The sequence below is a fragment of the Dromaius novaehollandiae genome, chromosome 4 (assembly GCF_036370855.1).
Source record: "Dromaius novaehollandiae isolate bDroNov1 chromosome 4, bDroNov1.hap1, whole genome shotgun sequence".
Lineage (NCBI taxonomy): Eukaryota > Metazoa > Chordata > Aves > Casuariiformes > Dromaiidae > Dromaius > Dromaius novaehollandiae.
In genome coordinates, this window is record NC_088101.1 from 19,165,962 (window position 1) to 19,183,135 (window position 17,174).

General features: G+C 37.5%; 1 protein-coding gene across 1 annotated transcript in view; it reads right to left on the reverse strand.

Annotated features, from left to right (window-relative positions):
- Positions 1 to 1,540: 1,540 nt before the first annotated feature.
- The window catches only part of SLC39A8 (solute carrier family 39 member 8), a 29,418-nt gene continuing 13,784 nt past the window's right edge, over positions 1,541 to 17,174 (reverse strand). The window contains exons 3-8 of the mRNA XM_064510530.1: positions 16,364 to 16,533; positions 15,706 to 15,828; positions 14,387 to 14,554; positions 6,092 to 6,299; positions 5,402 to 5,586; positions 1,541 to 2,801 (exon numbers count right to left, since the gene is read on the reverse strand). Of these exons, the coding sequence (XP_064366600.1) occupies positions 2,655 to 2,801; positions 5,402 to 5,586; positions 6,092 to 6,299; positions 14,387 to 14,554; positions 15,706 to 15,828; positions 16,364 to 16,533 (1,001 nt within the window). The 3' untranslated portion in view covers positions 1,541 to 2,654. The remainder of the gene's footprint in view (positions 2,802 to 5,401; positions 5,587 to 6,091; positions 6,300 to 14,386; positions 14,555 to 15,705; positions 15,829 to 16,363; positions 16,534 to 17,174) is intronic.

The following is a 17,174-nucleotide window of genomic DNA, read 5'->3' on the forward strand; positions in this document are numbered from 1 at the left end:
TTCTCCTCAACCATAGACAGTATCACATACCACATTTTTGACAGGTTTTCCCACAGACTAGATCATTTTTCTGTATATACCTTCTTCAAGCAATCAGACGCACTCTAGGATTTATCCTTTGTCCATATTGCTTCTCTGTATATGTGGTTTGCTCCAAAATCAATTGCTCTTCCATTTTTAGAGCCTTTTACAGGTAATTCTTTTTTTTCAGCCACTGACTCCATTGAAATTTACTGAAGTGTGTCTTGGGTCATGAACCACATCATGAAAGAGAGAAAAGTTTATGACAGTGATCTAAGTAGTGCTAAAACAGAATACCTTCCCAAATCAGATAAATTGACCTATGGAAATAACAAATATAAAAGCATACAAGAGCCCACTGAAATTAGGTTATACATTGATTTTTCCACATCTGTTAGAAAGAAGGCTTAAGAGATGCCAGCGTATAAGATTAACAGTTAGAGATGAAATTAACAAAAAAAATTTTTCCTCAACTGATTTTTGAACTTTCAGGGAGCAACTTACTGCATTCTTATTTCTCACAAACCAGCAATTTTTTGAGTTTTTGCTCATGCGTCTTCCTCCCTGGATGCTCTGGCAAAATCTAGGAAATGGCTGGCCGTTCTGAAATTGAGATAGAGTCAAAGATTATACAGAAAGCAAACAGCTTTCTCACCTACTAAATATTCCACTACCAGAGGAGGCAACTTGGTTCTGTAACTAAAGCAGTAGTCTGAAAATCAGGCTTTATTCCATCTCTGGTCTGCTCTGTGATCTAAAGTAGGTTATTTCAATGACCTCCTTGTCTCAGTTTTTCTTCCTTAGGTAGATAACAATAATCAAGCCTCCCTTGCAACATATTTGGATTTAAGGGTGAAAAGTACCACATAAGCATATATTACAGTAATCTGATGAACTAGGTATGGTCACATGATTAAAAATGTCAATAAACATTCATGTCATACATAATACATACATTCTTGTCATGCATAATAGTCCGATGTACAAACTGCTTATATCCGAGCAATCAACAAAAGAAAGGGTTAAAGGAAATACTGGGTGTGTCTTCTCCACAAACTCAGAGGGCATTAGGTGATTAATAAATGCTTTTTTCCATACAGCAAATATCACAGACTATCATAAATAGATTTTAACACACATAACACATTTTAAAATAAGTATCATTTGTAATTTCTGTGCAGTTTGCCTTGAAAATTTGTTTTTATAACCAGGCACCTAAAAAAGTTATTTTTCTAATGCCATTATAGATTAGATTCAAATAAAATATTAAGTCATTTTAAGTCATTTATCTCATAGAAAATATTTTAATAGTGAATGAAAAATATCTTTATATGTCCACTCCTACTGGTCAGAAATAAGTCAAGAGACAGTATTCCCTTTGAAATAGTAAAACCTGTCTGGAATCAATGAAAACATAGTAACTTGCTAAGAAAATAGTAACACCTCTTTCAAAGCTTAGTGGCGACTGAAATGCAATATATTTGTATGAATTTCCTTGCATACATCTCAAAACACCAGAGTAGCTGAATTATTTATTTCACAAGAACTCATACATATAAACATGATTTTAGAAAGTTCAAATGCAATAGATTCTGATAAAAGTTTCTATATTTTTGTAACACTTACTTTCACCCAACTGCATAGAAGAAAATTATTCAAATTACAAAACAGCTTACTAGAATGTTGATTTTAACAAGTTTTTTCTAAGATCCACTTTGTAAAATTAACAATAAACCCTCTCAAAATTTTAACCCAGAATACTGATTTTTAAAAGGAGTATCTGTGGAAGTTAAAAATAAGACTATTTTCATAAAAATACAAAATGTTCAAAAAAATTTAAAATACTCAATGTTTCTAAAATATTATGCAGTTGATAAGTTGTCATAAATTTAACGCAAGTTCCTCCTAATTAAAAAAAAGTGGTTCTGAAAATAAATCAACAATCCCCTAGTGCACATATAAAGAAAAAAAGATGAAAAGCAGTAACTGGTATCTTTCCTTCCAGTGTTAATTAGTAATTAAAAATCTTAGCTTCATTAGTACCCATTCTGAAATAGTTTGATATTTTTTCATGGGGGAAGTGGATGTTACACAGACAAACCCTGCAACAGAATTCATGAAAATTAATCAGCTTTAAAACTGCTTGCTTTCATGACAGCTAAGAGAAAAAAAAAAAAGAAAGAAAGAAAGAAAAAAAAGAAAGAAAGAAAAAAAAAAGATATGGAACTTCATTACTTCCTTTTGAGCAAGTATCTTCCTGGAAGACCTCAGCTTTCATTTGGTCAGAGTTGCATGACATGCATATGCAGGGGTTGCATGTATTGCATTATCCTACTGGCCAAGTGGCATCTTTTCTCTGTCACGGTTCAGGTATGTCTGATGATTTTAAGTAGAAATATAAATATGTGAATCAGTTCTTTGGTAAAGTACAGAAGCTGACAGCTCATGCTATTGGCATTGACTGCAAGTTCCAAAGAAAAATTAACTTCCTGTGATTTGTAGGGGTGGGGGAAAAACTTGTCATTGTTTCAGAACTGAGTAGATTAAATGAATGTCCCTTTACGGATTTCAAGTGTCTTCCATTTGTAATTTGCTTGATGTCTTCAGTATTGATTCCATTTTCACTTGCATTATTACAGCTGAATATTTCCTGCATACAATGTAATCATCAGTATAGCAGCAAACCCCGTTAGTAAACCAGCATTCTGAATAAGGAAGAATGTGAGATCCATCTTTCTTCCTGTCACTTTCTCTCTCAGCATATCATTCATCTCCGGGAACTAGAAAAAAGCAATATTTTTAGGTAAGTATTGCCATCTCGTGGTAGCATGTATAACTTAAGGCATTAGGAACTGAAGCATATTGCTGCTTTGGACTGAAGCGTAGAATTAATGGAGGGTAAAGGCAGTCACAGGACTAGGTCACTCTAGCTTCCCTGAAAAACCACTTCACCAAGAATAGAAAACTGAAACGGTGTTCTGTTCTCCTCTGTTGTGATCTTGCCTGGTTGGCTCTCATGCAAATTTCCCCTTTTTTACTTCAGGTATCTCCTAGGGTCCAACTCTTGGACCATATGTTGCTAATAGCAGTTGCCCTTGTATTGCTAAATATTGCATTGTTTCCTTCACTGATGTGGACAGAGAAATCCTCTTTCAGGAAATGGAAGATTAGGATTCTTCTGCTTTATCAATAAACAAATGAAGTGAAGCTGAAAACAAGGACAACTCCTCAGAAACAGGAAACCTTTTACAAATGGAAGGTCTGGTGGACTGATTAGTTAGCAGTAAAGCAGAGAAGAAAAGAACTAGGCTGCCGTTAAACTAGTGGTAACACATATCCCACTGTCATTCAGCAATCCACATTTTAAAGGGCAACACAGTAGCAATGAATGACTGATCTACTTCTAGCTGCTGAAGCAAAGATATTTCTTCAGAGAGACAATGGAGATGGTGACAGATGAACACTTGGTGATAAAGTCCCCATTAACATGGGGCGATCCAGGGTATGTTTGCTGCAGATAAAGGTATAAAACTGCAGTTGACACTGACAAACATACTCAAATAGCCTTTAAACTATCTTGCCGGTGTGCTGAGAGTAATATCACCAGAACACAACAGAGACTGTAAATTTCAGTGTTAGTTTAGAGACCTTTAGGCTGCATGACTCAGAAGCTGTATCTTATTTCGATCTCACAAGGCAAAAAACAACTATCGAAGGCAATGCGATTCTCAAAGAACAGACTAAGTTTAGTGGGGAAGTGGCCAAACCTTCTCAGAAGTCATTCCAGAACTCCTTAATTCTCTTGCACGACAAACCAGATCAACTTCATGCCTTTCGACAAGGCTCATTTATGCTCACACACCTCAATATACACATTCTCACACGCCCACAGCCTTACCATGCAGCATTCTTTCTGACAGAGGCTGGACTGTGCCTGTGCTCAAATTGGAGGAGAGAAGAAAAGCAGAAATGACATTCTTGTTAATCCTACCTGCTTCTGGACAGGCAGTCCAGAAGTGTGTGAAAATCATAAGAGAAAGTGGAAAATCAGATCTCTGTACAGAGCACTCGCATACCCTATTTCAGATTTTCAGGGGGGAGAAATTTTCAGATAGGTAAGTGATACAATCCAAAACCTAAAAAAAGAGAGGCAGAGACAGAGATACAGAAAGAGAGTACAGAACAACAGATATGAAGAAAAGAATGTTATCTATTTTAATGGATTTAATAATAACAATTTTAAGTTGAGCCAGTCTAAATTTATGCCATGAGTTTTACACATCATTGCTGAGTGAACTAGAATGCAACTAAATGAAAAGCATTAGCAATGAGGTACTGCAAACTTGTAAGGGAAACCACGTGTGCGTTCATTTAATTCTAACAAGATTACTTATGAATTACTGATGATTACTTCTATATTATCACCTAAACTATAATAGGAATTAATGTAATAGTTGTTATTATATAACAAGATGCAGTTCTTAACTGTATGTAGAATCAAACTGGGACCTCAAATCTTTTCAAATTCAGGTCTCACTCTTTTGGTGTTACATTCAAGTAGATTCTCATGTGGCGAATATGAATACTTTTAAAGAAACATCTGTTCTTGCAATACTTAAATTCAAGATAATAAATGTCTCTTCCATTTGGAAATAAAGCATCATCATAAGAGGGACTTATATAACACTGGTGCCTTCCTGGGAATCCAGATTTTTATATCTTAACATCTAAATCTGATCTGGATCTTAGACTCTCCTTGACTTACCTCTTCTTGTAACACTTAAAAAATGAATTTTAGATGGACTGTTTTGAACAAAGGTCAGCACAACTTTTTCAGTCTGAACCAAGAAGCTGGGGCTGGCACTGTTCAGTTTAATCCAAAACAGAATTTAAATCAGATTTTTCATCTAAACAACCCCCAAGTTATCAACATCAGCTACCCAGTACATTTCATTCAACACAGAAATAAAAACTTAGTTTTATTTTGTTTACTACATTCTTGTTGCTTTTCTTTTAAAAGGTGGTTTAAATAAAGAATCAGATGTTTCATTTAAAAATAATAACATGAAACGCTTTGGCATTTCACTTCAAAATGCTGAAACAAAGTATTTGAACACATTCACAGAAGGGCTTTTTGATATAGCCAGACCAAATTCATGAAGAGCTTGTCTCCCTTCAAAACGCGCTAATAAGACTAGCCCAAGTCATGAAATCAAAGGTTTTCATTAAGGTTATAACTGACAATTTAGCTTCCAATAATAATAAGTAGAGGACTCTGGCAGGAAAGGAACAAAATACTAAATTCCACTGGTGAGAGTGCTAATGCAGCCTTTGTTTTCTTGCAGAAAAATAAATAACTGAAAATGAAATAATTTCTCACCATATCTGCCAGAGAGATGTACAGGAACATTCCACCAGCTACGGCAAAGATGATGTTAGGAGCAAAGTTGTTGCCTACTAATATACCAAAAGCCATCCCAATGTAACAGGAGCAGGCAGACAGAAAGTTGAAAAACAGAGCCTGCCGAGTACTCATTCCTGCATTAAGCAAGATGACAAAATCCCCTAAAAAAAGAAAAAAAAGCAAGTGATACTGTGATTATTTTTTGATTTCAAAGAATGTCTGAAGGAAAACATGATTTGTATACAAGTTATAACCCATGACTACTTTTCTTCATTCAAATAAGTGAAGAGCATTTCCCTTCAATGCTAAGGTAACTGAAATATTCTAAATGGGCAGAGGATACACAACGATGCTAAGAGCGTAGGAACACAAAACTATCCATAATGGGTAAAGCCAAAAAATCAAATGAAGACAACAGTGCATGCCTAGGAAGGCACGTACGAACAGGGTAATTAATACCTCTCTAACAACTACTTTCAGCTTCCATTCACCTCTACTTAGAAACTTCCTGTGCTAGATGTGTATTTTGGTATTTAGTAAGTTTTTGATGAGTATTTTTTCCATTAGTTTGTATAAACATTCTTTCAAATCTATGCCAACTTTTGGCAACCACAAACTCCTGCAACAGCTATTTCCACAGTTAGCATGCTGAATGAAGTTCCTTACCCAGTTCATGAGGAAACTCTTCACATAAGATGGCTATGGAGGTACTAAGTCCTTGAAACAGAGACAAAGTGAAAGAAGCACCAATAGCCAAACCATCTATGAAATTATGTACGGCATCACTCAGTGTTATCATCCAAGCAATGGTTCCAATCTTTGACAGGGGACGCTCACTGAGACATTTACACAAGCTGCCTTGGGTTTCTTCTTCCTGAAGAAGTAACAAAACAGACAATTACCTAAAACATTAAACTACCAGAAAGAAGCCAGTGAATCACACCCCTGGCTTTAAATGAATGCAACATGTAAAATAAAGCACTATTACAGAGAACAAAGTCCTTGATCCAAGAAGCAAAAGGTACAGGAAACAGCAGCAAATGTATTTTGTTTCATCAAGTTAACAGGCAGTGCCCAATTCCCCTTCAGCTGACACAAAAAGCAATTCTGATCACAGGTGGTCTGAATGTCTCTCTGGACATGTCTCTCAGATTACAGAGCTTGCCAAGGATTGATATGACTCCCTACAGCCTCCTCAGCCACTTCTATTAAGCCTGTACAGTGGAAGGGTCTGGATCACAGTGACTGACAGCACCTATATTTCCTACCTAAAGCAGATCTCAACCAATTAACTACTGCCAGTACTTCATGCTCTCAGATGCACACTTAGACACCACAGTGACAGTCACCCACATACGATTCTAGACACACACCTAGGTACACCATAAATTTTATTTTTAATTCTGCACAATGCTGGTCAAGTCCAGCTATTCAAATCTTACTCTACAAAATGTATGTTTAAGAGAAACCGCAGTAGGTAATCCTGACTGTGTTAGTTGAAGGCTCAAGAACATAAAAGCAACAGGCTATTATAAAACTTTAATGCACATGCACACCAGGCCTCTCAATAATTCCTCCCAGAGCTGGAAATAATTTATACATCTGGTGCCATGAAGGAATGAAAAACTTCAAGCAGATAAAAGGAACTGTCATTTTAGTTGGGAGCACAAACTAAACTCCTTTAAAAAATTCCTCATGATCCATTCTGATCACTTCTTTAATTTCTGTATACACACATATATTGCAGTTACACACATTTGTAAGCATTACAGCATTTGCAAAAAATGGCTTTGCGTATATGTCATTAACTAGTGCTTAAAACCGGAAAACACAAGCAGTAAAATATATCTGTGTGATTGCACATATGCACATTTAAGCACCTCTCCATCTCCTGTAGTGAAGCCCTACATGCCAATGGATACACAAATTTCTTTGACTATGAAAGGATCACAGAAAGATATTATTCCAATAAATTCTCCTTGATTATTAAAAAATGAACATTTCCCATTGTTTTAGTTTTGCCACATCAAACGTAAACCCTACCAGGTAATTAAAGTTTATGAACTTGCAAATGGAAATATATAATAAATGACTACAAAATCTTCAATAATACAGCAATAAGGTCTGTCTCATGCTTTGCTCACCAGGCTTTTATCTGACATACTATATTCATGTATGTTGGAGCTGCCTTGGGACAGGACAAAAGTTCAGGTCAGGGATTTCTGAGTCTCAAACATCTATCATAATACCTGGAACTAGTAACTAATGAAGCCTTGGTGGATCAGTTCCACCACCACAGAGCACAGTTGTAGCTCCTACTGAAAATAGGAAACGCAAAAATCATACTTTTATAAAGCAAAATGGCATGCAAAAATTGGGAGCTTCCCTGCTGATTCAAATACACAGGTTTTATATTTGTACTACATGTTCACCTTCAGTTTTTGGAGGGTTCGCTCTCACAACCAATCTAACATACAGGCAACACTAGGCTTTTGCGGGGAGACGAGTAATTTGTACCTGTACTAATTCTGTTTGAGATGGGATAACTTCTGAATAATCAATCTCTCCCTTACTCTACAGAGGCAACTTGAGTTTTACTTCAAGAAAGAAATATCATAAAGCAAGGCATGGAAAATGTATTTATTAGGTAACCAGATGAAAAAAGAAACATGATTATGATAAAACTCAAATACAATTAGCCAAGCTCTTCCATCTATTTCTCTGGCTCCTGGAGCTGAAGTTCTGTTCCCTGGTAACCTTCCTTCAAGCTGCCTAAAAACTGAAAGTACCATTTCCTAGGTAGTCCTGATTTCAGCCAAAAGCGCATCTTCTCCCATGGGCATGTTTCAAGCTTTACTAAGGAAAGTGAGTTTGAGGCAATAAAGATTTTCATTTTGAATAATTCATATGATTTTCTACTAAGGAAGAACCTTGTTCTTTTTAGATACAATAGAAAAAAAAACCCACCTTGGCAACTATTTTTTGATAAAGCAACAGGATTAAACTCAAGGGACTGTATTTTGAAAAGGCATACTAGCAAGATAAAAGATGATGGGTGGTGGTGTTCTTGTGCTGTAAAAACTTTGTTGCCAAAACAAACAAACAAACAAACAAACAAACAAACTCCCACCAAATGCCAAGCATCTCTGTGAAAGAAATAGTTTTATGAGAAGACTTTACTAGGCTGAAAATTCCTAAAACAGCAATGAAAACAGTGAACAAGTAATACAAATGTGCAGAAATATCACTTGCACATATACATTTATGTTTGTGCCCATCAACACACATTTTTTGTTTGAGAACCCTGTGCTTATTTACAGTTCTGTGAGGTCTGTAGGGGCATAAGTCAACTTATCCACAGAAGTAAACGAAGAACCCGTTTTTCTTGTACCAGTTACACAAGGGGGAAGTCCAATGAAAGTCCAAAGCATTGGATATGTATGGCAAAGAAGAATTTGACCTCAAGTGTTATTTTTGGTGAAATAAATGATTTATAAATAATAAGCATGCTCAACCTTCTATGCCTGTATGAAGGAAACAAATGTTGAGTAAGAAGATGCTATTAAGAATTAGCTGTTGAATGGATCATGAATCGGACCGCCTCCAGAAATTATCTTAGGTCCAGGGGTTTTTTGGTTGTTTTGTCTGGGGAATTCTTTTATAAGTAATGACCATTGCAATTAATCTAGGAAAACAGTATTGATTTCCTTCTAAAAATTACCTCTTTAATCCAATTTCTCAAAATGCAGAGACAATTGTAGCTTTAAAATTAGGAATACGATTCTGAGAGGCTTCTATAAGCTACTTGCTATCTGCAATTTACTGTGTAGCTTTGAAGTATAATAATTCTTGCTTGTAATCTATTTTAGATAATGTTTCAACTTTTTGTAAATTATATAAAGTCCAAGGACATTGCTCATCCAGGTTTACATTATGAACTTTACTAGATTATGGATTCCACAGAAGTAAATGAATGACTCATACATATTCTTAATGTTGAGATAAGGCAGAATACTGATAAATTTACCTTACAAATATATAAGATTCCAAAGCAAAAAATGAACAATGTTTATCTCTGCTGAACTGTTCCCACTTTGTCACGGTACTTTAGCAGAGGTCATAGCAGAGATGCCAGCTATGAAGCTCTGGAACACACAGCTTGTCTATTAGGTCCAACTTTTATTGATTAATAAGTGCAGTTCTGTATTACTTGTATCTCTACATTTTATTGTAAACCAAAGATATCCTTGGTATTTTTGCTCTTGTGAACACAATTTTTTTCCTTTAAAAGCAATGGCACCTCCTTTTCCCCCAAACTTATGAAGGAAAGATACAGCGACTATCCTATTTTATCCCACGATATCTCATCAGGTTACTATTGCTACATCCAATACATCTGCGAGTCTCTCGACCATGGACCATATTCTGCAGCTCAGTGAAAGACGCAGTAGCAGTTAGAACAGATCACCTCCTTCCTGCCCATAACACCTTCCTTCATACAGGTAAAAGATCAAGCATTGAAATATAAGTTTTGTTTAAAAAATAGTGTCCTTTGGATATGCCCACAGGACCTAGCAGGAACTGTATTTATGCCCTGTAGGCAGTGCCAAAGAGCACTGTAAAATTTTACTAAGCAACTCTAACCTGGTGTGCTTAGGGATACAGACGCTTTCAACCATTTGTCTCTGAAACAACTTTTCTCTGAGGTTACTGTTTTCAAACCATATAATCTTAATGTATGGTAGATATGAATTTTAGGTCAACACAAAAGAGGTTGCTAAGGTTGCAATTCCTGCTTCAAGTGAAATTCAAAAGTATGCAACTAATTAAACATCTACATTTACTCTGACAACCAGTCCGTTCAGGCATTAAAAGAGAAAAGATGGATCCCCACAGGTGAAAACAAATACCATACTTTGGCACAATCAGACTCCTAGCTTCCTCTTTAAAGTCTACATGAATAGTCCTCCTGGCTGCACTCCGTTAACCCTCTCTAATAAGCTTTAGATGGTAAAGATACATTAAAAATCTATTATTTGTAATGTCAGCCTATGCCAAATGGATGCCTCATAAATATCAAATGCCTGTAAAGCTTAATGCATAAGCTACCTTTGAAACACTGAACTTAGCAGCTGTGGTCTGTATGCATACATGAAGGTGAAACTCCAGCAAACAGATTCACCATGGCCAACGCAGAGAAACTTAAACTACATCTCCCTACAGCAATCCAGTTACCTTCGTTCCATAGGGGAGCTGTTTCAGAGGAAGCCTAGTCCTGGTGTCTCCATTTGGGAATAAAATAAATAAATAAATACTATCACTATAAGGCTATTAAATAAAGTTGTGTCTTCCCTTGTCTGAGATGCTGTGTTAAATTCTGGTAAAGCTTTTTTTTCCCCCCCCTAAAACGACAGAGTAAGAGAGGTCCAGGTGACAATGCTGAAAATGACTGCAGGCATGACATTTTAATAAAAACTAAAAAAAATTAAAAAAACAACACTGAAATCCAGTTCATTTAGAGAGGCGGCAAAAATACAAGAGAGAATGAATGGCACCAAGAAGATAAAATTTCAAAACTGACAGGAGAAAATGCAGTTCTGCACAACCCAATGGATATAGTGGTCACTGTTTCAAGAGACTGTTGAGGCCAGGAACATAACAGTTCATACAAGTCCAGGCACTGAGATGAGAAGCACAACAGTCTGCCCTCTGGGCACAATTCCATGGTTACCTCAAACAGACATCCCAGCTTTGTACAAGATATCCACCATCGTGCTCACTCCAATGGGATATGGGCAGGGCGATTACTGGCCTCTTCTAGAAAGGCTGCCCACATGTTCTCTAGGGCTTCTGCACTGGGAGAGATGCAGTAGCTGTAATTGGTAAATGGGGTCCTGTAGGAGCTCTTTGACAGGGTACGCTAAACCCATCAGCTGGATCTAGAGATTTTCTGTGAGGCAGGGAGCTAAGGGGCCTTGGTTTTCCCCTTTTCCCTGTCCTCTACATTCTCCCCTGCCAAGCCAACGGCAGCCAGCACACCACAGGTTTCCACTTCCCACAAGGCAGCCTCAGGGAGAACTGTGCAGACTTGCCTACATACTGGTGCTGCAGCAGCTCCTAACTGCCCCAACACCCCCTAGCCATCCTGGCCCTTCCCAGCTCCCTGATGACTCTGAAAGCTACACTGGCCCCTTTTCAACCCGCCGGGAAGAGGAAAAGTAACGAGGACTTTTCACTGCTACCTCCCATACCAACAGCAGACCATCTGCCACTGTGGTTTATTCTTCAGCCATCTTCCCTGCAGTCAGCCTTGGCTCTGGAGTGAACTTGACCCTGTTACTTTCAGGAGATTTGAAGATGAACGCATTCTCTTCCTGGCTTTGGAGAAATGGAAAGAAATACAGAACGGAAGGCAAGAATCTTCAAAAGAACAATAAGCAGCAGAGGAGAACCTTCCATGAAATTTTAAGCTCTTAAAGCCAAGACATTGACAAAAAGACAAGACTGTGTGTGAAAGGAAATGGAAAAGTACTCTGCAAATGAACTTGCGGTGATCTGCAATAATTTCTGATCACGAACACTGCAAGCAGTCGCTAGAAATAAATACTATATAGCTACATTTAATGATTATAATGCTTATGGTATGATTTTGTTATGCATGTTACTTGTAAGGCTTAGCTTCATAGCAGATGGCTACAGAAAGGTAATGCAACAGGTCCAAGTAAAACTACTTCTTTTCAGAAAAACAATACCTAAGTCACTGGAGATGACTGTCTCCGCACACAGTGGAGTGTGGGTTTTTTGTTTTGTTTTAAATCTACAAAATACACTTACTCTCCAGGACATTTTTGAATTTTGGTGGTACTATAGGCAGAAGAACAATATGGAACACAGTTTTCTTGTGATCTTTCATTACAGTAGGCTAGTTTTGAGGAACCCAAGGCTTAAAGACAGTCTTACTGTTACATGCTAGCTCAGCCATGGTAATGGCCCACTGCAAAAGCAAAAAGTTACATTTATTTTAAAAGACTTGCTTGTAGCCTATACCAAATATATTAAACTGATTTCAGAAAACACTCCCATCAGCAGTTACCATGCCTTGGCTGACTTTCATTAAACCATGGCCACTTGATGGTGCATTTGAGGCTTTATGCTGAGCTCTGCTGTAACTCTATAAGGACAATACTAATATATTTTACCCACCACAAAATTAGTCTTTAAAAAAATATTTTCCTATATTTTCAGTACATCATACTTTTTTAAGGTTCATAAAATATGCATTTTTAACACTTAAGATGTTTTCAATGTGACAAGGCAATTTTGCCCAAAATTAGACCAACCTATACCTCAGATACAGAAGTAACTTCCTTCAGGCGAGGAGACTTGCTTTCCATTTGTTTTGAAGAACCTAACTAAGGTCAGCATTCTGTGCAGAGATTTCCTTATATTGCAAAGCTGGGATCGTAAAAGGGAACATTCTAGTTCAGGGAGCAGGTAGAAAAGCTATTTTGTATTTTTAAGATAGCCACTTTTAAGCCGCACTATTTGCTAGCAAATTCAAACAAAAAAAATAGCTGCCATTTCTAACATCAATTGTGTTGTTAAAGCTAAAGAAGCTAATCCTAAGAAGCCCATCCTAAGAAAAAGTATGCATGTAACAGGATGCTCACAGCTCCCTATAGTTAAGAAAACATTAAGAATCAATAGGGTCACATGCAACTCCACCAGCACGCTTATAGAGAACAGCAAGGTAGGAGTACCAACAAAAGTTCTGCCATGAAACTCTGTTTCATACAGCTGGGAACCAGAAAGTTTCCTAAGTTTTTATTAAGCTCACACCATAGCTCATCCTAGTCACAAGCTGCCACTGTGATACCAGCATTACTACTGTTGATCAGAACTGACCTCAACATTTTAGGAACTCTCAAAATATTATTTCCCTTTTACTGCTCATACAATTTTAATTACTAAACATGTCTTTAAAACGCCCAGTATCCCACAGTATCTGCCATGCTCCACGACACTTCAGAAAATAAAATTCTGGTACTTTAAACTGTGTGTATCAAATGCTTTGTGAGCCCACAATGGTCAATGCAGAACTGACAGATTCTCTCCCAGTTGTTCTTGGGGCCTTCCTCCTGCTTCCTCCCCTGCTTCTCACTGAACCCCCCCAAACAATCTACCGAGTAAAAAGCATGGGTGGTAGAACAGAAAGCTCTACTTTGAAAAGTCTGCCTTTGCCATCAGATAGTCTTCTATGTGATTCTCTTTTTTTAAATAAGAGACAGTACTGTTCTTCTCTGTACAGGGAGAAGAGAGTTGAGAAGCATGTCAGCTGTCTCCTCCTGCTTCCATTTTCTTTTCAGACAGAAGGATGTTATATATGTAGTATGAAAACAAACAAATACAGAGAATAAATTCAGAAGAGAAGAACACTTAAAACCAAGAGGAACAGTTGCTGTCTCAGCGTATCACCTCCATGATTCCCAAAGTATCCAATTATACCGGACTAGCACAAGCAGTACTCACAATGTACAACAGATACTGTATCGGTTTCCATCATTAATTCTTGTTTCAGAAGAACCAGGTTCTCAGACTTACGGTTTCATGTTGACAGGAACACAGTATTAATCATGCAACATCTAGAATGTGCTATCACTCTTCAAGCAAAACAAAAATATCAAATCACAATTAACTAATTAACTGATTAGATATCTACCTATGTCCTACCCATCCTGACATTGATATACAGTAGCTCTTTTTGGTGGCTACCAACTGAATGCATCGTTCAGCTCTTGCCACAAACCCCCTTTTTTTCCTAAGGCTCAAGTAAATTACAAGCTAAAAGTTTACAAAAACCTGACCAAAGTAATAGAAGTTGACATTAAGTCTCCCCTTGGACATACTTATGTAATTAGCCAGAATGAAATAAATAAGAAGAAACAGACACAATTTTCATACCTGCGCTGAGACCACACTAATGCTGTCAAAACCAAGATTTCCATTGCTCTCTATGACAGCTGAATTTGCGTAACACATCACCCCATTGCTGGATGCCGGTGGTTTGGGTGGACTAGTCTTATCCTGCGGATGATTCTGTTCACCATTTTCAAAGTCACTGTGGCCAGTCTAAGTGAAAAATAGATAAATAGGCAGCTAACTAAACAAAAGCAATAACAAGCATAAGAAAATACAGACCAAAAAAGCAGTTAGCATAGTAGTCATACTGCCATGCTTTCCACACTTTGTAAATGTTTAAATAAGCAGTCTACAGAGACTGAAATCCAAACTTATCTAACTCCCTAACTTACCCCTAACTTTTCATAACTTATCTCTTAGTTAATCAGAATATATGGGCGGATTCTTCATTCTTACACCTGAATGTCCGACCATGAGTGATCCAAACAGCATTTGCTAGTTATTCATAATGTAATATGATTGTCAAATGGAGCTTATTTGCCTCTCTCTCATCTGTCCCAAAAAAATAAATGGAAACAAATTCTTTTTTTTCTTTTCTTTTTGGTATAGTTATTACAAACAAGGGAAAACTGATCTTCATAATCTTCAATATCAGCAAATGCTTGGGATAGGGGATCCTAAGTGAGGAAGGGGAGGAACAGAGGACAGTTTTCTTGGCAAGACATGAGTAGAGAGGACCAGAAACAAAGTCTGAAGTCTTTCTCTGAGACAAATCAGTCTCACTCATGGGAGCGCACTTAAAACAAGTACTGTGACACACAGTTAGAAAGCCAAGCCTGATGCAATATGGACAACTGCAGTGTCACTAAAGCAGGTCTGAGTACCAGAGCGTGGGGGAAACAGAGGTAAATGTGAGATTTAAGCATTGCCAGCACAGCCCAATTACACTTTACAGATTGAATAAGAAGATATAGATGTCATACTGATTTCTCCTGCCTAAGGGGGAGCTCCACAGGCAGAACTCCATTCTCTCCAGCTCTTACGCATTTCCGCTTTTTCCTGACGTGTTTAGCTAGTAGGATGAAGACTTGGCCCTTGAGAGCAGCTAGATCATAGGCCAGCAACAGGAGACTGCACTCACATCATCCGGATTCTATTCCCAGCTCTGCTTTTGACTGCCTGAAAAATGTGAAATTGCTTCACCTCATCATTCTGATACTTTGGAACACTTCTGAAAGGCTGAAATCCTCAGACAAAATGAAAAAGAAAAATCTCTACATTTTATTAAGCTAGCAATATTTCAGAAAATATAATAGCTACTTTAAGGTGAGACTCATATAGTTCGTAACACCCTTTGTTACCTGATTATAGATCTTCAATATCACTTTAAGAATTCTTTCCACAAAGAAGAGAATATAGAATCCACCAAACACTGCAACCGCTTTCTCAATGTAGTTATCTACTTTGGGGTCAAACCCAAACGCCTACCAGTGAAGATAAAAGCAATGGAGGTTAGTCAGTAATCTTAGTACCTTTCCAAAAAACAAGCAAACAACCCCCCACTCCTCCAAAATACAGACTGTCTCTCTACCACCCATGAATTTCAATGAGCCTGAAATTATCAAAGATTCTGACCCTCTTAGATTTTTTTAATTTGGATTCAATGTCAACCATGTTTTAATACAGTAGAATTTTACATGCAGAACCTACCAATTAATTGCAAAACAAGGAGGTCTAACCTATAGCCCACTAAAGTCCACTACAATCTTACCATATGAATGCATTTCTCTCCTTGTCTAGAGGCAGAATAACCCTCATTCTTTCCTATGTTACAACTACATATGGTTCTTGACAGCTCTGCTCATCAATTAGAAGGAAAGCGAGGGTGGCTAGCTGCACTGAAGGCTAACCACAACTCTTTGGTGATTACAACCACACTGAGAACCCCACCGCAGCATGCCTCTAAAATTAACACACTTTAGAAACTAGTATGGAAAATAAATGATTCCCCTTGCTTACCTCTGGAATAAGCTGGAAAATGGCATTAGAAAAGAGAGTACCAATGGCCAAGCCCACAAAGTAGGTTAAAATCTTGGGGAAATATGACTTCTTTAAGAGGGGAGTTAAAATCAATCCCAGAAGCGATGCCAAGTTAATCAGAGTCACGGCCAGGAACCCAAATCCCCAAACTGTGGATGAACAAGCAGAAACAAACATTTTAGTAAAATCTCCACTTCGGGCTGCTTGTGATTTTTCTAACAGTTCATGGAACTGTGGGAAAAAAAGAATGATTCCCCACCTGAAATTAGACTTTACAAACAGAAAAATCTTAAAATACACAGATATTTAAGATAAATATCCACTGACAGAAGGAAAATGAAATGCTAGAAATGTTGTCTGGGACTACCATGCTGAAAACTGAAACTGTGCTAGTATATAACTGGGAAACCCTAAAAGCTGCTAGTATAAATCAGCTCTTTCTAAAGTCAGTGAAGAGTTTAAACCAAGGCTTAGACCAACAGTCAATGTACCTATAGCATAGATTCAAGATGCAAATTCTTACTAGTTCCAGGTTTAGATCTATCATTTACCACTATGGAACTCCAATACAGAAAGCCTGCTGTCTTGGCTGTACTACACCCAACAATTCTTCCTGATAACGACGACTCCTACAAATCATCATGAGGTGATTTCCGTTCCTAACTCCCTTCCTCCTCCAATTGTTGAAGTACTTCTGCTTGCTGCAAACACTGCCTATCACTGCTTATCTAACAGGTGGTGAGATGGCAGAGAGCTGATATTACAGGCGCATATGATAGAGAGATGAAAG